Here is a 27,491-nt window from a genome sequence, read left to right on the forward strand (position 1 = left end):
TTTGCAAAGTAGCTAAGCTATGGTTGCTATAGAAACCGTAACTTGGAATCTCCTTTTAAGTCCAGCAAGTACGCACACGTAAAAATGGATCCCCGAGACAGCTACCTCGAGTTTTAAGTGTGGCACCTAGCAATAAATTTATGAACATCATGATTCACAGTGACATGCACTTAATAGATATCTACCATTATGAAAACGTGTATTTTAAAATATGGTCATGGTTGGCAGGTTAAAACTGATTCAAGATGCAACCCCTCAGAATGGAGACAGAATAAAACTTGCCTAGCAACCAGTTACGCTTATGTGACAACCTCTGGTTATGCCAAAACTTGTCATGGGACAGGTAAGTTGCCCAACTACACATAGATACCAAACTACTCAATGTCTTCTGTGACTCCACAGAAGAAAAGCTTTTATCTGTACTGAAGAGGCAGGAACATCTCACATGTTCTCACAAAAACAGAATGCATCAAGTAGGTGCAGTGTGTATTTCATTTCGTATTTCACAACTACGCAACCTCTGATGCACGGCAACAGTAGTCAGTATGATGTAAAAGCACATTTTTTTCCTTGCTAATATAAACAGATCTCTCAATTACCACGTGGATAATCCACTCTGTGAACACTTCTTCCACTCTAATCTGGCCTCTTTGTCATACAGGACGCCTTAGGACTACCACTTACTGCTCTCAATGCGTAATACTACAGGTAGGACATGCAAGTTAACTTTAATATTAGCCTAAGGAAACATGTGGGGAAAGATAAATCCACTGCAAAATGAATCAAGTATTCCAAAGTCTAACAGGGAAAAATAATTGAGGACCTTCTTCTGTTTACAATTATACCAGCCATGGTTTGTTTTGCTAATGTATATAATTAAGAAATGACCAAGGCTTGGAGGCGGGAACAGAAATTACCGCTCACTGACTAACCTGGCAGTGCTGCGAGACAAATGGGATACAGATATGTGAACGTCCCAGATGGCTGATCCTCATCTCATCAAGCACTTTAACTTGCCCTAAATTTTTGAATGGACAAAATTAGACTTGTATGTGAAGAGAATGGCTTTGAGTAGTTTCAGACCAGATGGAAGGAGACCAGTATAGAACTGCAGAAATAATTCATGGGGGAAATGACTCCAGGCCAGTATTAAACAGAGAAGTACAGCAGAATCCTAAGAATCAGGAGTGATCTACCAGAGTATGGATGACTGCATGCTGGTGTCACACACTTCAGGAGCTACTGGAGTCCTGGAGCTCACTGATTTTCTAATAGAGATCCCAGGATAACAAACTCTTTATTAAGGTTTTGTTGGCTTTTTTTTTTATGGTTTGTCTCGTTGATACCTGTGTACTTCTTGTCCTAATAAAGTTATGAGCTGAGAAACCAAATTTCCATGTTTATTGCTTTTTTTAAAAGATTTATTTGAAAGGCAGAGTTAGAGAGGTCAATCTTCCATACACTGATTCATCCCCCAAATGGCTACAATGACCAGGGCCGGGCCAGACCAAAGCCAGGCTCTTCTTCAAGGTCTCCTATGTGGGTATAGGGGCCCAGGCACTTGTTCTGCTGCCTTCCCAGGCACATTAGCAGTAAGCTGGATCAGAAGTGGACCATCCAGGACTTGAACTGGCACCCATATGGGTTGCTGGTGTCACAGGCAGCAGCTTTACCCACTAGGCTACAATGCCGGCCCTGGAGACCAGTTCTTATACTTGAGCTCTTTTAGAGCTCCTGTAGGCATCACAAATACAGTCATTCATTCTGTGCCTATTAAATCCTCACTCTAAAAAGAATGTTTTGTATCCCCAAGTAAATGGTATCCATATTTAAAAATATTTTTAACTATTGCTTGAGACGCAGAGAGATACAAAGAGTTCCCATCATTGGTTCATTTTGCTTATCGTAATTGCAGTCATGTGCTGTGTAACAATCAGCTATATTTTGGTCAATGACAGACCACAAATATGGTGTGGCCCCCTCAGATTATGTTGCCTAGTGATGTCATAGCCAATTCAGTCTGTATAAAGTACACTGTATGCTTGCACAATGACAAAAGTGCCTAATGACACGTTCTTCCGTACATGTCCCTATCATTCAGTGATGCATGACTGTGTGTTCACATTAAGAATGAGCAATACAGACTCTGGATAAGTGCCTTAGAAACTGTCTCATGCGTGAAGTACATGAGTTTTATGGCATAGATTTTACGGCACCTATTCTGACTTTCAGAATACATTTTGGCTTACATTTTCTTTGCTGTATTCCCAATAACTGGATACATGACCTCTAGAAAAATGAGGGCATAATGCACTTAAAGTTGCCTCTTCCAGGGCCAGCGTTGTGGTGTAGCGGGTAAAGCTGCCACCTGCAGTGCCAGCATCCCATATGGATGCTGGTTCGAGTCCTGGCTGCTCCATTACTGATCCAGCTCTCTGCTGTGGGCTGGGGAAGCAGTAACAAGATGGCCCAAGTCCTTGGGCTCCTGCACCTGCATGGGAGACCCAGAAGAAGCTCCTTGCTCCTGGCTTTGGATCAGCGCAGCTCCGGCTGCTGCGGCCAATTAGAGAGTGAACCAGCGATGGAAGACCTCTCTTCTCTTTCTGCCCCTCCTTCTCTGTTTAACTCTTTCAAGTAAATAAATAAATCTTAAAAAAAAATACTTGCCTCTTCCTATTTTTTTCTTCCTCTTCCTTTTTTAAAAAGATTTTTTATTTTATCTGAAAGCCAGAGTTACAGAGAAGCAGAGGCAGAGAGAGGTCTTCCATTCACTGGTTCACTCCCCAGATGGTGGCAACGCCGATCTGGAGCCAGGAGCTTCCTTCGGGTCTCCCATGTGGGTGCAGGGGCCCAGGGAGTTGGGCCATCTTCCAAGGTATCAGGAACAGAGATTCAGGAATTACTACTTCTGGGATATTAAAACCCAAATTTATTATCTGTTGACTTTAATGTGTTTCACGAGCTTTGACACCTGAGAGGTTAAGCTCTGGGAAATATATATTTCTCTTTCAGGTTCAAGGACATTCTATCAAAATGGCACAAGTTTCTCTGTGGTTTCTGTGAAAGATGGGGGAATTCCTAGAGAATGAGGCCAAGGCAGCATAATGACAGTTCTGTTTGGGGGAGGAGTGTTGGTGCCAATGCAAAAAAAAAAAAATTTAAAGATACATTATGATTGGAGAAGAAAAATATTCTGAGGTCTATCCAATTTCACTACTAAAAACTTGGAAAAAATGGCAGTTGAAAAATGACTTTAAGATGAGAAATACCAGCCACCCCTGATTTTCTCACCTCCATCTCCTCCCACTCCATCTGTCTCCTCATTCCCAGACTCTGGGAGACCACTGGCCCCTTTCTCTCCTGCAGCTCCCAGACTGATGGAAGCTGCTGACAAAGGGAGAAAGCCAGTTTTACCTGCCATAAATTTTTGCTTCCTCAACTCCTGTGCTTAGTTTTCACCCAACTTCTCCCATCACATATGCTCCAGAAAATAAATATTCCCACTACTCCTTTAGAATCCTTTTCTGTGCCCTAACCACATTCCCCCTACTCCAGCTTCAGGGTCGTACACCACTAATTTCCCCTCTTTTTCCTATTTTCAATTATTCATTTTCCATGGACCTTCCACTATCTTACAAATCCATTCACTCTGCCTTATCCTAAAAGCAAACAAAAACAGGAAAAAAAAATACTGGGCTGGGAGTTTGGCATAGCAGTTACTATGCCGTCTGGGATCCCTGCAATCCTATCTGAGTGCCTGACTCACATCTGAGCTGACGCGGCAGCTCCACTCCCCAGTCAGCTTCCTGCTAATGCGCATCCTGGGATGCAGTGGGTGCTGACTCAAGCATGTGTGTCCCTGCCACCCCACGGCAGACTGAAGAGTGAACTCCCAGCTCCTGACTGTTGCAGGCATTTGGGGAAGGAACCAGTGCATGGGAACTGTCTTTCTCTCTGTGTCTCAAAAAAAGAAAAACCACTAAAAAATACCATTCTTCTTCCAGTCTTACTTTCAGCTCGTTTTCCTCCACTAGCCAAGTGTTTTTATTTTCCTGACAAATCAGCTGCAGGTCCAATCTACTGTCTCCACTGCCACACTCCACATGCCCTTCTTAAATTGCTGCAATCCAGGCGCACACCCTCAGCATTTTAATGGACCAGTTCCCTAAAGGACTATTAATCACCTCCTAGGAGTCAGATTTCCTTGGCCTATTTGCAAGATTCATCCTCCTTAATGTCTTCACAATTAATATTTGGCACTATTGCTGACCCCCCCCCCCCTTCTAGAAATCTCCTGCCTGCTCTCTGATGCACAGACCTCCCGGTTTTCTTCCTCACGTTCACCTTTTTCTCAGTGTCCTCCTCTTCCTTCCCCTTTGCAAGAATGTATTTTCCAAAGATCTACATTACATTATCTTTACTCTGTATAGGCTCATCCATTCGATGGCCCTTAAGTTGGATTTTTATGCTTTCTCAATTCCCTTCCTCCAACTCACTCCTCAGCCGATCCCTGGTCCTGTCGTTCCACTGAATGATCTCCAAGTTGGGCAATGCAATGGACTCTTCCAGGCCTCCTTTTCTTTCTTTTTTCTCTCTTTTTTTTTTTTTATTTGACAGGTAGAGTTATAGACAGTGAGAGAGAGACAGAGAGAAAGGTCTTCCTTCTGTTGGTTCACCCCCCAAATGGCTGCCACGGCTGGCGCTGCGCTGATCCGAAGCCAGGAGCCAGGTGCTTCCTCCTGGTCTCCCACATGGGTGCAGGGTTAGGCCTTCCTTTTGCTTGACTTCTCAGCAGACTGACTGCTGACCATTTATCTCCCTTCCTGTGCTTCCCTGAGACAGTACTCCCTAGTTTCTTCAACTTTTCTGACATCTTTTCTGTTTGAGGCAAGCCCAGGCCACATCTCTCAACTCAACCTTTCAACATTAGACTCCCCTAGTCCACTCTGTATTCACATCCAGCTTCAGCTGCATGAACATCGGGAAGACTTACAAATGTTTATCTCCAGCCTACACTTGAGTTCCAGACACACGTGTGTACACGTGCACATAACCACACATATCGTACATGGGCATTTCACGACTCAGATCTCTCAGATGCCACAAAGGAATGTCAGACTCAGCATGTTCAAAACAAACTTAGGATCCCTTCCCAGATCTGGTTCTCCTACAGCACTGCAGGTAACAGGAGGGTCTGAGCCACGCTCTAAGATGAAAGTGACTCTGAGATTGAACAGTACGCCCATCCATCCAGTTGTGTGAGGCAAACCAAAAAATCATGCCTGAGCTAGCTCTTTTACCCTCATATGTCCATTCAGTACTCATATCAATATCTGCAGCCGGTGCACCATGCCGATCCAAAGCCAGGAGCCAGGTGCTTCTCCTGGTCTCCCATGTGGGTACAGGGCCCAAGGACCTGGGCCATCCTCCACTGCACTTCCGGGCCACAGCAGAGAGCTGGCCTGGAAGAGGGGCAACCGGGACAGAATCCGGTGCCCTGACCGGGACTAGAACCCGGTGTGCCGGAGCCGCAGGAGGAGGATTAGCCTATTGAGCCGTGGCGCCGGCCAAAAGAAAGGTTTCTTAACAGTGAGGCAAATTGATTATATGAAGCTATTACTACCTATGTAGTATTGTTAACCATTTCTAACCCATTCTGATTGGAGGTCTCGCATAAAGAAAGAACTTGTATTCATGACAAAATTAAGGTTTCTGGTTTAACAGTTTAACTGGGCTCTGCATTTAGGATGGAAACAAATGGTTTCAGAGGTTTTCACTGTTTGTGTGCCCAGTACTTACGATAAGAAGTTTATATAATGATCCAGTTTTACAGGAGCCCATTCCACCTGGTAAAGGCTGCTTTTTATGTCGGGGATGCTTATAACACATTTTATAAAGGTTTGTATCCACAAAAGTTAAGAAAAATTTAAAGTTCCACATATTCAACCTGCATGACTTCATTTTTGGACAAAGCTGGGTAAATGAAGTGTTGCTGAATATTTCATATAAGAACTGGCACTGCCCTTACAGGAGACGGAATAGATAGTTCCTGAATTTCCTCTGAAGTATTACAGATGATGACTCATACTCAGCAGCATAAATCAGTTTATGTTCTGGTCTGTACTGCCAGCAAGTAAGCAGTAAAAATATTTCGGTCAAAAACCTAAACAGATGACTTGAGATTTCTCAGAAAAATTAGAAGGAAAAGGAAATCTGTTGTTAGCTGAACGTCCTACTTCAGTGATAGAACAAGAATAACTCTGCCTTCTTAAATTCTTAAGAATTTAAATTGGGATCACTGGACTCAGGACAAATGGGTCACAGGAAGAAAAATGTCAAGCAGACCATAACAGAAACCATCCAAAGGCATTAAGAGACTGACCGCTGGGAAGAATCAGTCACAGCCAGCCTGTGGCGCACGGGAGGGTCTGAGATGACCTCACTTCACAGTACCTGCGGTGGGCGAGTTAGCGTGGTGCGACTTTTTTGGCAGGTTGAAGATCTGTTCACCAGGGTCAGGGGGAGGAATCGCATCTTGCCCTTGCCGAGCCTCTACGGGATCATACTCCTTCCCGTCGTAGTTAGCATCATAGAATTTCTTAAACCACTGAATAAAATCCAGGTTGTCTTGGAAACGGCCTTTCACTAGCTTCTCCACTGGAATTACCTATAATATAAAATCACCACGTGAATCAAGGACCTCAGGCTTGTTTGCTTTAATACGACGGAAGTGCTCCCTCAGTAAAACAGAAAAGATGATTCCTACGTGCAATTCATGACAATCAGTCTTGCTCTTTTTTTAGCCAGCTACATTCTAGAACTAATACAGTTTTTCACCATATTTAATCATACTGAAACATCATAGTTGGTTCTCCCGGAATATTTAATGCTTTTGAACAAACCAGAGAAAAGGAGGAGTATCCTCAGCCCCTACTTTATTTACTGTCAAAACATCTCCCCTCGAAAACATCGGCCTGGAATGTTGTGCTCTTTCCAGAATGATGAGTTCTCTTCATTTCTTGGTAATGCTGGGTCCAGATGTGTTGCAATAAATTCTTCCAACGATTGTAGCTACTAGACAGTGCAAAGGAGTAAGATCCCTATCAATGAAAATGTATACCAATCTAAGGGTTTGTATGAAACAAAATGAGTTTTCCACAGCCTATTTACAATGTAGAGCATAAGTGAAATTCACCACAGTGCAGGTCTCCTTATCTCCTGGCCCATGCGGGAGCACAGCTGGCTTGCTGGTTGTGGTCAGGAGAAATGGAGGCTGAGAGGTCCCAGAAGCCCCTCGGAAGAGCAGGTGCACAGCATTCACACCGACTTCCCACCGGGGAAGCTTGGCTTCTCACAGTCATTCTTTTCGACTGCAACCTAAAGAGGCATCCAGTATGCCCGATACAGGTCTTGTAGAAACCTTCAAGATCAGGATAAGGTCAACAGGTGGCCTGATTGCTCTGATCCAGGGGCCACTACATTGAAAGTAAAATGAAAGGTCCCTCACTACTGGAATTGGACCCTCCCCACTTTTTTCTTCCTACATCCTTGGTGGGAATTCTAGTTCAACGTGAACCCTGAGAGAGTGACGGGCTAGGGTGTCTGTCAGATTGTGTGTGGGTGTGTGAGCACGTAAGCCAGGGAGAAGAGCATGGCTTCTCCATGTGACAACATGAATGGAAGCTGTGCAAATTAAACTTTTAGCAAGGCTTTTGCCACTGCAGGAGCTATAAGCCATTGCTCTCCTAAAATTGGATCTCTTTAAGCAACGTAGAAAGACCTTCAATAGTAGTGACAATTTGCAAGAAAGAAGTAACCGATGCATTTTAGGCTATCCATTCAATTACAGTATTAGTGATAATAACATTTCCTAGGCTGCTAAAATAGAAACTAAGCCAAGTATAGAACAAAGGAAGGAGAAGTAAGCTTTGGGAGGAAACCCCGTTTGCCATGAAGGTGCTTCTGGTAGTAGACTTCAGTGCTGACCGTTCTCTCCTCCTGTTTCCCCAGACTTCAGCAAAGTGTGCTCACAGGAAGAATTCCTACCACACACAGACTGACTTGGCTTCTCAGTGTGCTATTTAACTACTTTTAAGGTCTCTGAGTTTTAAATTTTTACTTCCTTTTGGCTTCTTAGAGGGGAAGACTCTTTAAATGAACACACTACTCTGTTTATTGCCAGACATGTGAACACTGAGATAGTTTTAGATGACAGTGGCACATTCTCTGTTAAAAGAAAGCACTTATTTCTGCTGATTTAATTCTGCATTCCTCATCAAAATGAAAGTTTCCAGGGCAGAAGTGAAGAATCCGAAGTGGCTTGCACAATGTGCACAGAGCCTTCTGACACATCACTGGGCTATGGCAGACGTGAAGAGAGGTATGCAGCACTGACTCTCTGGGACTTCTGGAAGTGATCAGAGCACACTGAAGCTAGAAGGCTAATAAAGGCCATCAAAGCCAGTCTCCTGCCATGGCAAGAATTTCCCTTCAACACTTTTTTTTTTTTTTAAAGATTTATTTATGTATGTGAAAGGCAGTGAGACACACAGGGAGATCTTCCATCTGTTGGTTCCCTCCCCAAATGGCCAGAAGCCTTGAATTTCATCTGGGACTATGTGGGTGGCAGGGGCCCAAGTACTTTGGGCCACCTTCCATTGCCTTCCCAGGCACATTAGCAGGGAACTGGATGGGAAGTGGAGCAGCTGAAGTTCGAACTGGTACTCATATGGATTGCTGGCCTTGTGTGTGGTGGCTTAACCTGCTGTACTACAATGCCGGCCCCACTCTTCAACATTGTCAAAAACTGCTTATCCATCCTCTGTGCACACAATTCTAGAAAGATATGGAGCCCACTAATTTGCTTTATAGCAAGTTACACCAATAAACCCACAAATCAGTGTTTCTTTTCTCTGCAGGTATAGAGAAACGAATGAAAAAGCACAAGAGGCAAGCTAATCTATTTTTTTAAAAAGATTTATTTATTTGAAAGGTAGAGTTACAGACAATGAGAGGAAGAGACAGAGAGAAAGATCTTCCTTCTGTTGATTCACTCCCCAAATGGCTGCAACGGCCGGAGCTGCATGGCACACTAATTTACAAGAGGAAAACCCACATAACTCTAATTTTGAATAAATGTGCAAGTAGCTCACTGGAAATCAGCCACAATAAAGGACGTAAGAAAGTTGAAAAGAATCTAGAACATTGAGATGTTAAAGAGACCCTATGTTTTGAAATTAAAATTCCGAGAAAGCCAGAAGCCAAAGTTTTCTGTTTTAAAATTTAACTAATTTATCTGAAAGGCACAGTAAGAGAGAGAAACAGACAGAGAAATCTTCCACCACTGTTTCATCCCCCAAATGGCTGCAATGGCCAGGTGTGGGCCAAGCTGCTGCTTTCCCAGGCACATTAGCAGGGAGCTGGATAGGAAGTGGAGCAACAGGGACTTGAACCAGTACTTACATGGGATGTCAGCATTGCAGGTGGCAGTTTAACCCACTACATCACAACTCTGGCCTCCAAAATTTTTCTTAATACTTGGTTAGAGTGCTTTTATTTGTGAAGATAACAACTAAACTAAATAAAAAATATGTAGTTTACCAAACTTTTCTTTCCTTCAACCTTTCTCTTATAACTCCATATTTTTCCCATAGTCTATTTATTACTACTATTTATGCAAAGTAAAGTATTTCATTTCTCCATTATACAGAATTTTTCCTTTTCAAGACTATTTACTCTAAGAGATGTATCCTTAATAAGGAACCTGTATTAAATATGTATTTGAACAGTAGTAAATATGTAGAAAGAGACTGGGTAGGCTTTAGCGATAGTCCCGTATTGGGAAGGGGGCGTGGGGAAGATCCCAGTGCCTAATCCATTTGTACCTGCATCATTACAGGACAAAATCCTAGCAATTCAAAGAGGGAAAAGGACAACTGATGGACACTGGTTGAGACTCTGAAGGCACAGAATATGCTGGACATTTAATTACATTCTCATTTCAAATCTGTAACCAAGGTGAAGGGTCTTGGTGTCACTGTACTGATGGGCACATAAAGAACTTAACTTGCTCAAGTCATGAAGCTAAGATTCAAACCCACGCTGTTCCCATCACAGCATGCTGTTCTTCCAAAGGAAGAAAATACACAGGAAACCACAGTGGCACCCAGCAAACATAAGATTTTCTCATGTTCAAACCTAAATAATAATAATAATATTTTCTTTTACCTTTTTTATTCTCTGAGAAGTTTCACTGGTATAATTGTTTTTTAAAATTTATAAAAGGGAATAAATTTCATATATTTCATATGTACAGTTTTAAGAGCATGATGATATTTCCTACCCTACCCTCCCTCTCTCCCTTATTTCCACCCTCCTTTCTTTTCTTATTTTTCTTTTAATTTTTACATTGACATACTTTTCAATTTTCTATATAATCACAAGCTTAATGCTCTACTAAATAATTAGAACAAGTAGTAAGTAGAAAAACTACTGAAGGGTAGAGACAAGGGCTATAAAAATAATCAAATCTCAAAATTTCAATTTTGCTCATATACAGTTTTTTTTGTACTTTGCGTATTAGGTACCACAAATCAGTGAAAACACATGATATTTGTCTTTCTGGGAATAGCTTACTTCACTAAGCATAATTGTCTCCAGTTGCATCCATTTTGTTGCAAAAGACAAGATTTCATTCTTTTTTATGGCTGAGTAGTATTCCAGGATCTTATATATACCATAATTTCTGTATCCAGTCATCAGCTGATGAACATCTGGGTTGATTCTATATCTTAGCTATTGAGAATTGATCTGCTATAAATGTGGGGGTACATTTATATGCTGATTTCATTTTCTTTGGTTAAACTGCAGGAGGGGGACGGCTGAGTCATATGGTAGACCTATTCTTAGATTTCTGAGGAATCTCCATACTGGCTTCCACAATGGTTGTATGATTTTACCTTCCGAACATTCCCAGTGTATTAGGGTACCTTTTCCCCCACATCCTTGCTAGCATTTGTTATTTTTTTGATTTTTAGATGACAGCTTTTCTAACTGGGGTGAGGTAAAACGTCATTGTAGTTTTATTTGCATTTATTAACAAGTTTCATAGGTGTAATTCTTATTAAGAATGGCTACAAATTTAGAAAATTTCCTGAAATAAAAACCCCACACTGGGGCTGACACTGTGGTGCAGCAGGTTAAGCCTCTGCTTGCGATGCTGGCATCATATACTGGAACGTGAGCTAAAGTCGCAGCTGCTGCACTTTGGAGCCAGCGTCCTGCTAATGTGCCTGGGAAAGCAGCAGGAGACCTGGATGAAATTTCTCTCTCCTGGTTTTGGCCTGGCCCAGCCCTGGCTGCTGTGGCTATCTGGGGAGTGAACCAGTGGATGGAAGATCTCTTTCTCGGTCTCTTCTCTCTCTGTCACTGTGCCCTTCAAATAAATAAATAAATCTTAAAAATACCCATACAAATATAGGAAGTTACGGCTGATACTTGTTGCTATGCACAGACCGCAGTGTTGCTGAAATATGAAGACATATCTGCTTGACACATTCTTGGAGTTTTCCATTTTTGTTCAAAAAATTTTTTAAGAAAGTGCATTTTATGGAGGTACAAATAAATCTCCTACCTTATCAACATTCATTCGCTTAAACGATGCTTGCAGAAGTTTAAAATTGTGAATATATTCATGCTCCAACTTTGCTTGAAATTTTACTTTCTTCAAACTAATGCAGCCTGGAAAGAGCATATCCATGAACTGGCAATAGGCGGCTCCTAGAAAGAGACAAGCAAAGCATTGGCATGAGTCTGGTTTACCTGGATGTGACTGAGGACTGCAGGGAAGGAAAGGGATTGCGCGTAGAGGGATTCACATCACTCAAGTGTCCCAATCATCACTGTACTCAGGCCTCTTTGTCCACCAAATGTCCTTTGCTGAAAGGAAAAGTCCGTGCCTCCAGGACACAGCACCTGCCACTTCCCCATTCCTGAGCACTGTGTGCTATGCTGCAGGCGCCAGAGCGTCACCAGGCCCCATGACCTATGGTAATGGCAAGGAAACCAGGGTAAGAATAACTTTTTCTAGTTTCTTATCAGATAAAAGGAACAGACTTTTTCTTCCATCTTAGCTGCTACCTACTTCAGGTCACCATAAGTAAATAAATTTAAGATGAAAAGTTAAAAGGTAAACATGAAAGAAAGCTCTCATGGAATATGTGGCTCAGGGTGGCATCTGGCCTAGTGGTTAAGCTGCCCGTTAGGATGCCCACATCCCATAATGCAGTGACTGGGTTTGGTTTCCAGTTCCAGCTTCCTGCTCGTGTAGATCTGCTGATGGGTCAACTGATTAGGTTTCTGTCATCCAGCCTGGACTGACATTTGGCCTGGCCCAGCCCTGGCTACTGTGGGCATCTGGGGAGTGAACCAGCAGATGAGAGTTCTCTGTGTCTCTATTTTTAAATGAATAAAAAATAAAAATAAATTTGTAGTTTAAAAAATATACATATGCCCAAGCTATTTTATATCTACCTTGCAAAGTGACTTAGGTGGAAACTGTGTAACTAAGACCTAAAACACCAAAATTAGCTGCTTGCCAATTTAATTCCAGTCCAGGGCAATGAGGCTGCCATATGAACACGGAGATGAAGACACAGACACCATGAAACGCACAGAATTTTAGTCATGCTGTGAAATAAATATCACTGAAATGCCCAATAAGTCCCCTAAGGGAAAGGGATTTTTAAAAAATACATACAAAAACTCTTACAATATAACCGTTTCAATGAAAAGATTACAATAAGATCATGTTTACTGATTCACAACTTCTTAATAGTAAAAGCTAATGGCATCCAAAGCTGGATCCCAAGCTGGAATGATTCTTTTCCTTTTACATTAAGAACAGCAACCGAGTGGCAAGAATGGAACAGGCAGCCGTGTCGACATTCTTTCCTTGCTGTCTCCAGATCTCCTGGTCTGTTTCTACAATGTTTTGATGATCTCTGGCACGTGAGATGCAGGCCACTCTGCTTCAAGTGGGAAGAACCATTCTGTCTCTTACGTCAAATAGATCCCCAGCATCCTTACTGAGACAGGAATCCCAGATGAGAAGGAACACAGCACTAGGAATCTGACGGCTGCTAGAACTGAAAACGCTGGGGGCAATTCACTTGCAGTAGGAACACAAAGCGGTGCAACACAGGCCGTACTAAACTCCCCAGAGTCTGCCTTAGGCTTCCTCTTAGATGCCGTACCCTGAACACTAATAGTGTAGTGGGCTCCTGGTCAAGCAGACGGACTGTTTCTAAAAAACACACCAAATAGGTACAACAAACCAAAACACAACACGAGGGCGGTGGTCAGAGAAACATCTGGTGCACTCAACCACCATCCATGTATTCAGCCCTTCCTTTAAAGAACCACCAGATGGAGCAAATCCCAACAGTCACCTAACATTACTCTACAGAGGGGAGCATGGAAACACAGCTGCCTCATTACCTGCTCTTTCAAGTTAGTTTCACTAATTCCACCTTTGGAGCATAAAATTAACCAATGGAGACCCAGATGCTACTACACATTCTTACAAACCAGGCAACCAAATCACTCACCACTGAAATTTAAAAAGAAGCAACAACTTTTGAAAACAAAACAAAACAAAAAAAAAAAGGAAGGAAAAAATTATCTCTAAATATCAACATTTAGAAATGATTACTGGTATATATGTCACTCTAGTCTTTTTTGTACGGGTGGGGTGTTTTTTCTTAGAAATGAGAACCTATTTTAAAAATGTAATCATATTATATCTATTTTTATGTAAATCTTTTCTTAACATAATAGACCACGATTCTCTTTCATTCTCTTAATCATCGACTAATATTTTTAATAGCTTTCTGATTTTATATCATGCTTAGCAACTTTCCCAAACCAACATTACATAAATATTCATGCATATTTCCTTCTTCAAGTACTTTTACGGTCTCGAGTTTTACATTTAAATTCTAAATCCATGTGGAATTTATTTTGGACTGTGATACCAAGTGTGGTTCCAATTTTAGTCATTCCAAATGTTAGTGGAAATCTGTCATTTCTGGCTCCCCTGCATTTGGACACCTTCCTACCTGGGGATGCTACAGGGCCCTGCCTCCCACCCTGGGAGCTGAAGGTAGGCAGACAGCCCTTTGCTGCACCCAGCAACAAGGACACAGGCCGTGCTCTGAGCTCTGGCTTTGGATACTCCTGTCTGGGCTTTTGAGAAGAGGGAGGGACAAATGCACAGGCCCAGCTGAGCACAGTTGTGGAGGCAATGGTAGGTCTTGAGTCCAGAGTTACATGACAACAGCAAGGTGTCATCCTGGCCATCCCATCCCTGTGGCACAAGACAGCCTGCGTTCAGCCCCCTAGCCTCCTTTGGTTCCTATCATCTCCTGAGTTTGTCTTCCTATCAGCTAACTCTGAGCTGCTCAACAGCTTCCCTGGACATTTCTCTTCTGCTTAAACCTTCCAGGATTAATTTGTTATTTTCATCCCAGATTGCCAACTGAAAAAGTTAGCTGGGTGCTGAGCTGGTACTACAGAACAGAAAAACTATACTTTCCTTACTGATGAGTAGGATTACCTTTACTATACATTAATTTTCCTATTGCATGGATTTAGGTCTCTTTCTAGATTTTTTTTTTAATTTGGCCATCTTGTGATAGTTCCATATTCTTATTTAAATTCTGTAATATGTATTACTATCTGTGGAATAATTCCTCCTTCCCCCTTTCTCACAAATTTTCTTAATTTTTACCATGCATTTTTTCTTTCCATTCCATATTGTATTTGTTATTCACAGCATATAGAAAATAGCTTCAGAAAAACATTGAGTCGTTTATTTACTAATAACACCTTTGAGATAATTCATATACCATAAAATTCACCATTTCAAAATGTACATTTCAGTGTTTTTAATATATTTATAGAACTTAAAATCCATTGCTACTAATTCCAGAAGATTTTCATTACCACAGGAAACAAACTTCACACTCATTAGCAACCACTTGTATCTTCTCTCCTCTCTCCAACCCTGGCAACCATTAATCTAATTTCCTGTCTTTATGGATTTGCCTATTCTGGGCATTTTATGGAAATGGAATCACATAATATGTGGCCTTTGTGTCTGGTTTCTTTTCCTGAGCAAAATCTTTCCAAGGTTCATCAATGTTGTGGCACATATCAAGTCTTCCTTTCTTTTTATAGGTGAATACCATTCCACTGTATGCATATACTGTATTTCGTTGATCCACTCCTAAGACATCTGGGCTGCTTTCACTCTCAGGCTATTTTGAGTAATATTGTAATGAACATTTGTGTACAAGTCTCTGTGTGCTCACACATTTTCAGTTATCTTGGGTATCATCTACCTGGAAGGAATTCCTGGGTCATATGGAACTCATGTGAAGCATTTTAAAGAATGGCCAAACTGGGACCCGCATTGTGGCGTAGTGGAAAGGCCGCCGCCTGCAGTGCCGGCATCTCCTATGGGCGCTGGCTTGAGACCCTGCTGCTCTGCTTCTCTCCTGGTCCAGCTCTCTGCTATGGCCTGGGAAAGCAGTAGAAGATGGCCCAAGGCCTTGGGCCCCTGCACCTATCTGGGAGACCAGGAAGAAGCTCCTGTCTTCAGACTGGCACAGCTCCAGCTTTTGCAGCCATCTGGGAGTGAACCAGTGATGGAAGATCCTCCTACCCCCTCTCTTTCTGTCTCTAACTCTGCCTTTCAAATAAATAATAATTTTTTTTGAAAAAAAAAAAAAAAAAAGACCAAACTGCTTGATAAAGCAGGTGTGCCATTTTACTTTCTCACTAGTAATGTATGAGAATTCTAATTTTTCCACATCTTTCCTATATCTATTATCATTGGTTACTTTTTAAAGATTTATTTATTTTAAAGTCAGAATTACACAGCGAGAGGAGAGGTAGAGAGAGAGAGAGGTCTTCCGTCTGATGGTCCACTCCCAAGATGACTGCAATGGCCAGAGCTGCACTGACCCCAAGCCAGGAGCCAGGAGTCCCCCCAGGGTCTCCCACATGGGTGCAGGGGCCCAAGGACTTGGGCCATCTTCTACTGCTTTCCCAGGCCATAGCAGAGAGCTGGACTGGAAGTGGTGCAGCCAGGACTCAAACCATATGGGATGCTGGCACTGCAGGTGGCAGCTTTACCCACCATGCCACTATCATATCCCCAGGCGGTGCCCATATGGGATACCAGCCTACTACACCATAGCACCTGCCACTAAAGTATGGGTTTATTTCTGGACTTTACATTCTATTCCATTTAAATATCTAACCTACATCAGCAAAACACTGCCTTGACTACTGTAGCTTTGCAGAAAGTTTTGAAATAAAAAGTAATTTCTCCAACTTTCCTTTTCAGGATCAGTTTGCTAATTTCTGTAAAAAGGGAAGCTGAGATTTTGTTAGGGATTGCAATGAATCTAGAGAGATTAATTTGGGAGTACTGTCAACAATGTCAAATTTTACAGCCATGAACATGGGATTTATTTAATTGCTTTCAACAGCATATTACAGTTTTCAGTGTACAAATCTTTGTTAAATTTTTTTTTAGTATTTTATTCTCTTTAATATTATAAATGTATTTGTATTCATAATTTTGTTTTCAGATTGTTCCTTGTTATATAAAAATACAAATGGTTTTTGAGTATTCACCATGTATCATGTAACCTTACTTAACTCATTTATTAGCCCTAATGTTTGTTTCTTTTTGTTGTCTCATTTCCCTGGCTAGAACCTCTGGTTCAATGTTAAACTGGAGTGGTGAGAGTGGACATCCTTATCTTGTTCCTGATCTTAGAGGAAATGCATCCAGTTTTTCATCACTAAGTATGATGTTAGCTGTGAGATTTTTGTAGATAGCTTTATCAGAGAGAAAATTCTTTTCTATTGCCAGTTTGTTTAATGCTTTTTATCATGGAAGGGTGTTGAATTTTATCAAATGCTTTTTTCTGACTCCACTGAGATTATCACGTGGCTCTGGCATTTATAATATTAATATAAAATAATAGTTGATATTCACATTAAACCAAGCATGTATGAAATCTATTTGGGCAGGGTGTACAATCTTTTCTATATGTTACTGGAATCATTCTGTTAGTCTTCTATTCAGAATTTTTGTGTCTTCATAAGTAATACTGTTTTGTAGTTTTCTTGTGATATTGTTGGTTTGGGTATTGGGTAATACCAGGTTCAAACACTAAAGTTTCCTCCTCTTCTCTTTTTTTGGAAGAGTTTGTGAAAGACTAGTGTTAATTTTTCTTTTAACACTTGGCAGGACTCACCACTTCAGTCATCTGGGCCCGAGTTTCTCTTTGTAGAAAGTTGTTTTTTAGTTAGTAATTCAATCTCTTGATAAATAGGCCTTTTCTATGTTTGTTTTTGAAGTTGAGTCAGTTTCAGTAGTTTGTTTTGCCAGGTCCAATTTATCTAGGTTATCAAACATTGGTTTTTAAATATTTATTTCATAAGTTGAGTTCTAATGAATCTTCAGGTGCTTTACTATGTTTTCCTGGGGAGAAGTCATAACTCATAAAATGACACAATCATATTATATACATGTATATATTTTTACATACACACACACTTTCGTCTTTCTTTAATGAGGATATTTTAGTGAGGATATTATCTATGTTAGTGACCACTAATTCTGATACTAGTGAAATGTGCTTCTACTTAAGTTTTACCATGCATAGATACTGAATTTTATCAGCCAGCCTTCCAGTAATGATGAGATAACAACATTTTTTTCCTTTAATTTATCATATTTATTTATCTCCTAATATTGAATCATCTTTGCCTTCCTGGAATAAGTCCTGTTTGGTAATATTTGCTAACTTTTCACCATAGTTAGGATTTTTTGCATCTATATGCATAAATCTGTGTACTTTTGTTCTATTTAGCTATCATGATTCTTTATTTATTTTTAAAAGATTTATTTATTTGAAGGTAACAGTCACGGAGAGGGGGAGGGGAGGGGAGGGGAAGGGGAGAGGGAGAGGGAGGTCTTCCATCTGCTAGTTCATTCCCCAGTTGGCTGCAATGGCTGGAGCTATACTGATCTGAAGCCAGGAGCTTCCTCTGGGTCTCACACATGGGTGCAGGAGCCCAAGGACTTGGGCCATCTTCTGCTTTTGCAGGCCATAGCAGAGAGCTGGACTGGAAGTGGAGCAGCTGGGACTTGAACTGACGCCCGTATGGGGTGCTGGCACTGCAGGCGTGGCTTTACTCGCTACGCCACGGCGTTGGCCTCATGATTCTTTAAGATTTAAAAAATAAATTATGAGACTATCCATAATTTTTGAGGGTCTAAAAACTTGAGCAATAAAATTAAAAAAGAAAAAAGTCTGGCAAGAATCCCAAGTGAACAATTTACTCCTTGTATGCCTTGCTTGGGCTTTTCATACCTTTCCTATGCATTTCAGAACCAGGTGAGTACCAAGTAAACTGAATAACTTCTTTTTTAAAAAATAACTTTATTGGGCTGGTACTAGGGCATAGTAGGCTAAGCCTCTGCCTGTGGCTCTGCATCCCATAGGGGCACCGGTTTGTGTCCCTGCTGCTCCTTTTCCAATCCAGCTCTCTGCTATGGCCTGGGAAAGCAGTGGAGGATGGCCTGAGTGCTTGGGCTCCTGCACCCACGTGGGAGACCCAGAAGCTCCTGGCTCCCGGCTCTGGATCGGCTCAGGCTGGCTGTTATGGCCATTTGGGAAGTGAACCAGCATATGGAAGACATTTCTCTCTGTCTCTCCCTCTCTCTGTAACTCTGCCTCTCAAATAAATAAATAATTTTTTTTTCTTTTTTCTTCTTTTTTTTTTTTTTTTTTGACAGGCAGAGTGGACAGTGAGAGAGAGAGACAGAGAGAAAGGTCTTCCTTTGCCGTTGGTTCACCCTCCAATGGCTGCCGCGGCCTGCGCGCTGCGGCCGGCACACCGCGCTGATCCGGAGCCAAGAGCCAGGTGCTTCTCCTGGTCTCCCATGGGGTGCAGGGCCCAAGCACTTGGGCCATCCTCCACTGCACTCCCGGGCCACAGCAGAGAGCTGGACTGGAAGAGGGGCAACCGGGACAGAATCCAGTGCCCCGACTGGGACTAGAACCCGGTGTGCCGGCGCCGCAAGGCGGAGGATTAGCCTAGTGAGCCGCGGCGCTGGCTAAATAAATATATAAATTTTTAAAAAAATACTTTATTTGGGAGGCAGACAGTGAGTGAGCACCAGTGTACCAGCCCTAGTTCCCATCAACTGGTTCATTCCCCAAATTCCTGCAACAGCTGGAGTTGAGGCTAGGAGCTGGGAACTCAAATCAAGCCTCCCTCTTGGATGGCAAGGACCCAACTACTGATACCTCCTACCTGATGTCTTCAAGATGCATTAGCAGGAACCTGTATTGGAAGTGGAGATGGGACTCCATCCCAGGCACTCTGATATGGGATGTGGTCCTCCCAAACAGTGGCTTAACCTGCTGTGCTACAATACCTGTCCTGCCCCCTCATGTAAAAAAAATTCTCTATTTCTCCCTTAATCAGACAAAATAGGCACCAACTAATTTGGAAACTCAAGAATCACTGTGAGTGTCCTGGAAGTCTTGGCCAGCCACAAATCAGAATTTTTTTTTGGGTCATTTCATTACCCTTGCAATAATGTGACCTACATTTCGTGTGCTTCATCAAATTGTGTCATGGTTACCATTACTCAAACTATGAGCCTCTCATGCTAAGAATGTCACAGAAGTTTTCTATGAAACCACCATCAAGCCCAAACTCTTTCTCGGCCTGCAAAGCCATGTGATAAGACAGGTCTAACTTTCCCTTGCCCAGCTTCCCATTAGGAAGCCCCTTTCAAACTGGCTTCCTTGCTGCTCCTAGACTGCTTCCGATCTGTTCCTGCTTTAGGACAGGCAGACTGTTAATCTGTTTTAATGTTGGTATTTCATATTTTAGTGTATATACTCATAAGAATTTCTTTTTACATATATGCCATGTGTCTATACAAATAAAGCAAGCATGTCATCTCTGTGAATAAGAGAGCTCAAAAATGCTGGTGGAAAAATGGAATTAAAAGGTTAAGTTTACTTTGGTACAAAAAATTTTGAGGTCCATGCATAGTTTATCCATGATACACATTTTCATGAATTTTTTGGCGAGTCCTGGTATGTATGTATGTATACATATTTATATATATCTTCTGTCAAAAAACATCTCACAGCACTTTTCAAAAATGCAACACAATCTGTGGAGAAGACATCAAGCCATATTGAGTTCTGACGTGAGCAGTTACTCAAATTGCCCATCTGATTTTCTCATAGGCCAAGACCTATTATAGAGTTGCCCATATCATTGAGGGATTCAGTTACAACTTTCCACTTACTGTAATCTTATTCGGTATTGATGAAGGGTTAGACAAAAAGAATGACAACCTTAATTTACTGGATCCATCTATGCAACCACACCCTTCATTATAGAAACCATCACAGATAAACAACTGTGCAGAAGCTTATTCTCTTAAGCTAATGTCAACGAGGATGTGGAAGGATAGAGAACTGGAGTGTTGGCCCTTGGCTCTAAGCCTTCCGCATCTTGAATGGACTGTGACTTGTCATCACACCCTTCAAAGCCAACAGTATTCTCATCTGCAAACGTCAGGTTTGGACAGACTTCTAAACTCTAAAATTAGATGATTCTCTAAATCCCAGTCTGGCACCAAACCCAACCCCCCCCCCCCCCCAAGGGACACTCAATATTCCTGCTAATTAGTAGAAAACAGGCTCCTTTCTCTTAGGACTACGGCATCTGCCCACACTCTTGCTTCTAGTAATAGCCATTTTTTGTTTAGTTAATATACGAGTGGGCACTAGCACACTGCTGCAACTGGGGAGATATTCTGCAGGGCACACACTGCCTTCCCAGATGACAGTCCTGGAAACCCTATCTTATGTGTGCTCCTCCTTGAGCTCCTGACATTTACATATCTGTAACACAACCACACTTTCTGTCATCTTCAATAGCTACATATTAGCAATGAAGGTATTTTCGTATTAGAATATTGCATGCAAACAATAATCATCAAATCATTCCAGCTTTAGCTTTACATTCAGCCCTATCATTCTGTGCACTGATCTTCCTACACAACTGCATCTGTTACCCAAGCCCAAAACTCCTGATGAAGGCACTATTCCCCTCTGGGGAATCAGGGCTTATTAAAGAGGTAAGTGAGGGTTCATATTTCTAGCACGTCAGCACATATCTCTTTACCTGCACAAATTTGTTTGAGGAGTTTAATGGAATGGGGAAACAATGTTCTGAAAGATGAACGTTTTAAAGGCATTTAAAGTCCTCAAGTTAACTGCATCATTCAAATCCAACAAAAATAGGACTAAAGAGGTAGCAGCTCTATGTTGTTTTTATAGGCATCTTTCACATTCTTTGGCACGAAGAGCCCCTCGATAGCTTCAGTTAGCACAGTATCATTGAACTGAACTTAGGACACTGTTTTCCTTACCTGCCCCAAGTCACAAATGCAAAAATAACAACCAAGAGTTCAGAAATCTGGGTTCAACTGAGTTTGCTCCTTTGAATTCCCATGGCCTTCGACTGAGCCTCCCGTTTCTTCCCAGTGCTTGGAGTTCTGTCCGAATCCTTTTTTAATCCTACTGCAAGTTAAGTCTCCCAAACCAGTGGCTTTCAAATGGATGTAGAGGAGAAGTGATAGCCGGCGGGAAGATTGCGACTCCCGCAGACAGACACAGAGAAGGTTTATGTGGACTGTGGGCAGTGCTGAGAAGGCCCGTCCTTCCCCCAGCACACACGGAGTCAGTTGTCCAAGGTTAGTCTCATCTCTTCTAGCAACCATCATTCGGGCAGATGGGGTTTTAAGAGTATCAGCAGACAAATTAAAAGGCCTTGTCAAACCATGCAGTTGGTGTTTCACCTGATAAACGCCCTCGGTTTTTATAATTCATAGGACACAGAACCTTGAGAACACTCTAAGCAGCAGTGAATTTCAGTGAAAGGGACCAGCACTCTGTTCACCAGCTGCCTTCAAGAACTAAAACAACTTCTTGCAAAGTACTGCTACTTTGAAATCAGAATTTTATGAAGACACTTGCAAAATAATGTTAAAAGTTAGACCTATTGTAGAGAAAATTAATCAGATATTAATATCAATGTAGTGAGTTGGTTTTCTTTTTTCTTTAAGATTTTATTTTATTTATTTGAAAGAGTTACAGACAGCTAGAGACAGAGGGAGAGGTCTTCCATCCGCTGGTTCATTCCCCAGGATGGCCACAATGGCTGGAGCTGTGCCGATCTGAAGCCAGGAGCCAGGAGCTTCTTCCAGGTCTCCCACATGGGTGCAGGGGCCCAAGGACTTGGGCCATCTTCTACTGCTTTCCCAGGCCATAGCAGAGAGCTGGATTGGAAGAGGAGCAGCTGGGACTAGAACCGGTATCCATATGGGATGCTGGTACTGCAGGCCAGGGCTTTAACCCACTATGCCACAGCGCCGGCCCCCTGAGTTGGTTTTAAAGTGTTTCTTCATAGAAATACCATGGAAGAATAACGAATATTCTCCTTTACATTCCAAATGGAACTTACAATTTAGTAAAATCTTCATACCCAAAAGCCCTTAAGATTTAGGCATTGGGGGCTGGCGTTGTGTCCTAGTAGGCTAAGCCTCTGCCTGTGGTGCTGGCATCCCATATGGGTGCCGGTTCAAGTCCTGGCTTTTCCTCTTCTGAGCCAGCTCTCTGCTATGGCCTGGGGAAGCAGTGGAGGATGGCCCAAGTTCTTGGGCCCCTGCACCCACGTGGGAGACCAGGAAGAAGCTCCTGGCTCCCAGCTTCAGATTGGCCCAGTTCCATCAGGGGAGTGAGCCAGCAGACGGAAGACCTTTTTCTCTTTCTCTCCCTCTCTCTGTAGCTCTACCTCTCAAATAAACAAATAAATCTTAAAAAAAAAAAAAAAAGATTTAGGAATCAAGTTTTTTACTCTAAATTTTAGAGAAACTGATAAAGTAGGTAGAAATATAAAATACACATAAAGCAGCTGTTATTTTATGACCCATTTGCAAAAAAATTTTTCATAGAAATTAACAATAACTCCATACTGAAAACTCTAACAGTGTCAAGAACTGCGGGACAGCAGGATAGCTGGACTATTTACAGTTGTTTTATTCACCGAAGCATAATTACCCTGTACCTCGTCAGGACTGAAAAAAAACAGCACAACTCCAAACCTGCTTGATCAGAGATTCAGACAATTGTAAGAACAAAGAAATGGCAGGTGAAGAATTATCTGTTGGTTCAGAAAGAGCTCTTTCATCTGCTAATTATCAGTCCAGCACGAGGTACGTGGTTTCACTTTTAGTTTCTAATATCAGGGCTCTCCTTTGGGGTCATGTGCTCATCAAAGCCGACCTAAACAAGCTGTCTGACGTATTCTGGTTCATGCAGCAAGTTTCAGCTTCCACTAGGGACACGAGAAGGAAGGAAATGGGAGAGGCACTTGGAGCACAAGGCAGGAACGGTGTGCAGGACAAAATGTCACTGGCTTCAGGGGCCTGACACTGACACTGGCAACGCAATGTCCCAGAGGCTGGAGTCCGAGAATAGAGCTCAAGGTAGAATTTCGCATTCCAGATAGAGGAGGGAAGGAGTCAGAAAAAGCCTTTGTAACAAATGAATAACAAGTTAGAAAGGTACATACGAAAGCCATTCCGAAGGAATCAGTTTTCTTATTAAGCTCATGGAAACAGAAGGTTCTGTAAAGCCGTAACATCAGGGGACACAGCTTCTTGAGCGCGTGTGTGTTTTTCCTTTCTTTTTTTTTTTTTCAAAGATTTTATTTACTTGAAAGAGTTACAGAGAGAGGTAGAGACAGAGAAAGAGAGGTTTTTCCATTCCTGGTTCACTCCCTAAATGGCCGCAATGGCTGGAGCTGAGCCAATCTGAGGCCAGGAGCTAGAAGCCTCCTCTAGGTCTCCTAAGTGGGTGTAGAGGCCCAAGGACTAGGGCCATCCTCCGCTGCTCTCCCAGGTGCATTAGCAAGGAGCTGGTTTGGAAGTGGAGCAGCCGGGGGTGGTGGGGGTGGTGGTGCTTCCGGCTGGGGCTGTAACCCTCTGTACCACCTTGTCTGCCCCATGTGTATGTTTTCACATGTTTGTATCGTATCATCTATTTTAACAGGCAAAAAGGCTTTTAAAATTAAGCACAGAAATATAAGAATGACTTTGCAAAACAGCAAGATTTAAACTGAGAAAACCTTAAGGAGGAGGCACGAGGTTGAGAGACATGACATTTTCTAATTTTTGTGGGGACCGACACCTCTGAAGGAATGCCCACATTCAGGTGGCACTGACGGATTCCACTTCGTTTATTAATGAAAATCCAAAAGACAAACACACACACTTAGGAATAGGCTCTGATGTTTGAAAATGGATTTTTTAACAATTAAAGGCAGAAAGAGAGAGAGACTGACACAGAGACAGAAATCTGTCTGCTGGTTCACTTCTCAAATGCCTGCAAACAGCCAGAGGCCAAAGCCAGGAAGCTAATTCATGTCTTCCAGGCAAGTGGCAGGAACCTAAGTCCTTGAGCCATTCTCACTGCCTCCAGGGTTTGTAGTAGCAGGGATGTGGAGTCAGGAATGAAACCCAGGTACTCTGCTGTGGAACTCGGGCATCTTGACTGCTAGGCCAAATTATTTGCCTCGTGATTGACTTTTAGTTGACAAATAATAGTTATACATATATTTGTAGGGTACAATGTAATGTTTTAATCTATGTATGTTGTTGAAAGATTCAATCAAGCTAATTATCAACTCACCAACTTTCTGTGGGCACGCATATTTATAATATATTCTTTGGGCAATTTTGAAATATACAATATTTTATTAACTGTGGTCACTATACAGCACAATAGATCCCTAACATTTATTCCTCTAGGGAAGAGCTTTATCTTATAAAACCACATAATTTACTTTGGGGAGCCCAGAGAAAGACACATGGGAAAGCCAGCAAATATACAAACCAACTGTAAATTCTAAACCATATGGCACATAAAACTAAGAAGGAGTTAGTCTGGTTTGCTCAACAAAAGCCCAAGAAAGAATAATTTTACCAAATGGAGAAAGTCAAGTCAAACTCACATGAGGCTTCTCAGTCCTCAAGGAGCTTAACTCCTAGTACTGAAGACTTTAAAGCAAGTGGTCAACGACTCTAGGACTTCCTCAGCCCCTGAAACTTGCAAAGGGAGAGCTCACATCTCACTGCAGAAGACAGCAACGCCATGACATCTTGCATAGAGTGGCAGGTGTGCTGGGTGAACGCGGGCTCCAGGCGGGGGACCTCTGAGGGCAGAGGCTTCAAGGGTGAGCTGCAGACAGACTGCTCGAGTCCTTACAGCCAGGAGAGGAAGCAGCTCAGCTCAACCTGGGAGCTGTGGGGAAACCGGTGCTCATTCCAGGGCACACGCGTTTCAGAAGAGGGTCCAAGCTGCCATTTTTAAGATCCCATTTTCAGAACATATCTATATTTAGGGCAAATTCAATTAAGAGTACAAATTAAATTAAGTTTCTACTAAATCACTGCCCACCTCATTTTACCAACAGTTACACAGGCCAGGTACAGACTATGTGAATTCCTGGCATGGTACCCACCAGAGAGGCTCTTGGTGTAAGACGCAGGGCCAGGAAAACCTGCAGTCCATTTCTACAAACACACCCTCTCTCTCAGGTTCCTGTTTTTGATGCAGAGGTCACTGTCCCTGGGACTGGGAACTCCAAGGTCCTTCCCCAGATAAAAGCCAATTTCATTCTCTCCAAGGCTTGCACGTGGGAGCTCTTTACCAGTCTCAACCCACTCCATCAGCTCTCTCACACCAACAGTACCCTCATTGCCATTTTCCTTAAGACGGGACTCCTTCCCCGACAGCTCCCTGAGAAGAGGCTTACTGGCCAGAGAAAGCTCAGAAAGCTGGGGGTGGCACCGAAGCAAGCCCCCCCCTCGACCTCTGCTCCGTGAAACAGGAACCCACAAGTCGCTATCATGTAACATTCATGCACACTGTGAAACATGACAGAATATCATTCTGGAATACCTGCTTTATATTTTTCAGGTTAATGCCAGGACACTATGATTTCCAAGCACTCTAGTGTTATAAGGAATTCAAGGATTCCATCATTTGGCCTTAGTAGCAATAAAGGAAGACCAGAATAATTACAGAAAGAGAAGTAAGGAAAGAAGCAAGAACTTTTGTGCATTTTTTTAGATTTTAACACAATTGTCTGACTTTAAAGTTGACACACACACATTTTCCTTAAAATCTGGCTCTTTATGGTGTTTTAAAGTTCTTTCATGAACTGCCATACAAATGTCATCTAGAAGAAATGAAAGTGGAGGAAGATCCTCCTTCTGGGGAATGTTAACAGAAACGGCAGGAAACTGTGCTGGCAAGAACGTCACAGTTCTATGCTTCTTATTGTCAAATCCACGGCCATAAAAGCTTCAGTGTTACTTGCTGAAAGCACGCCCCGGCAGGGGAGGGACAAATAAAGAGAGGTGACTCGCTGTCTGTCAGAATGATGTCATGGTTTCAGGGCAGAAAATCCCCTCTGCAGAGTGACGGTTATTTTAAGAGATGCCAAGAAATTCAATTATTCTGTTTGCAGGTGCGTCTTTCCAACATGCCCAAGCACCTGGCAGTGTTTTTATATTGTCTACATGTTTGATAAACTCTATGTTTAAAGAAATTCAAGAAAAAAACTTAGAAAAATAATGTCATTTGCCAAGCAGCAGACTTGGGGATGCCTGGTTTGATCTTCATGTGTAGGAACTGGATGGCCTTGTAATATTTCAGATAGTCCCAAGTACACACTTCTTGTTTGTGTTGTCAATGATCTAACAACGAGACAGGCTGGATGCTAGATGTCTGTTTTTGCTCAGGGATCATGTTCTACCTTTGGTTTATACTTGGGTAAGCTGAGAAACAGGTACGACCTGAGTGCTGTGGATAGCAATACATCAAGAACTTTGATAGTTAAGAGATAGGTCCTAACTTTTTTTTTTTTTTTTTGGTATATTGCTGGATCCTCAGATCCTACCCCACCATGTGACACACTGTGGGTACTCAATAAATACCTGCTGAGGGCCAAGAATAAATAAAGCAACATACAGAACATCAAAATGATACATTTACTCAAAATCACCATCTTCTTCTTTTTGGCCTGAATCCTATCCATATTAAAAAATCTAGTTTGAATAACATTTCAGTTCAGTTCAACTTTATAAATATTTATTGACATCCACTAAATTTGCATAGCTGCTTGGCCAAAGCCCCAAACATGAATAAGACAAAAAGTTTTTCTAGATGAAAATAATCTTTCCTTCCACTGAATCACACCGTACTTATTACTTGAAGCATAACTATCCCTCTTTTGCTGCCCTGAAT

General features: G+C 42.1%; 1 protein-coding gene across 6 annotated transcripts in view; it reads right to left on the reverse strand.

The window, feature by feature from the left end:
* MAPRE2 (microtubule associated protein RP/EB family member 2) overlaps positions 1-27,491 on the reverse strand; it is a 161,629-nt gene that overhangs the window by 34,764 nt on the left and 99,374 nt on the right. For all 6 annotated transcript variants that reach the window (XM_051852031.2, XM_070050305.1, XM_051852029.2 and 3 more), the window contains 2 exons: positions 11,633-11,778; positions 6,454-6,667 (listed from right to left, as the gene is read on the reverse strand). In XM_051852031.2, coding sequence (XP_051707991.1) covers positions 6,454-6,667; positions 11,633-11,778 — 360 coding nt within the window. The remainder of the gene's footprint in view (positions 1-6,453; positions 6,668-11,632; positions 11,779-27,491) is intronic.

This window comes from Oryctolagus cuniculus, chromosome 10 (genome assembly GCF_964237555.1).
Source record: "Oryctolagus cuniculus chromosome 10, mOryCun1.1, whole genome shotgun sequence".
NCBI lineage: Eukaryota > Metazoa > Chordata > Mammalia > Lagomorpha > Leporidae > Oryctolagus > Oryctolagus cuniculus.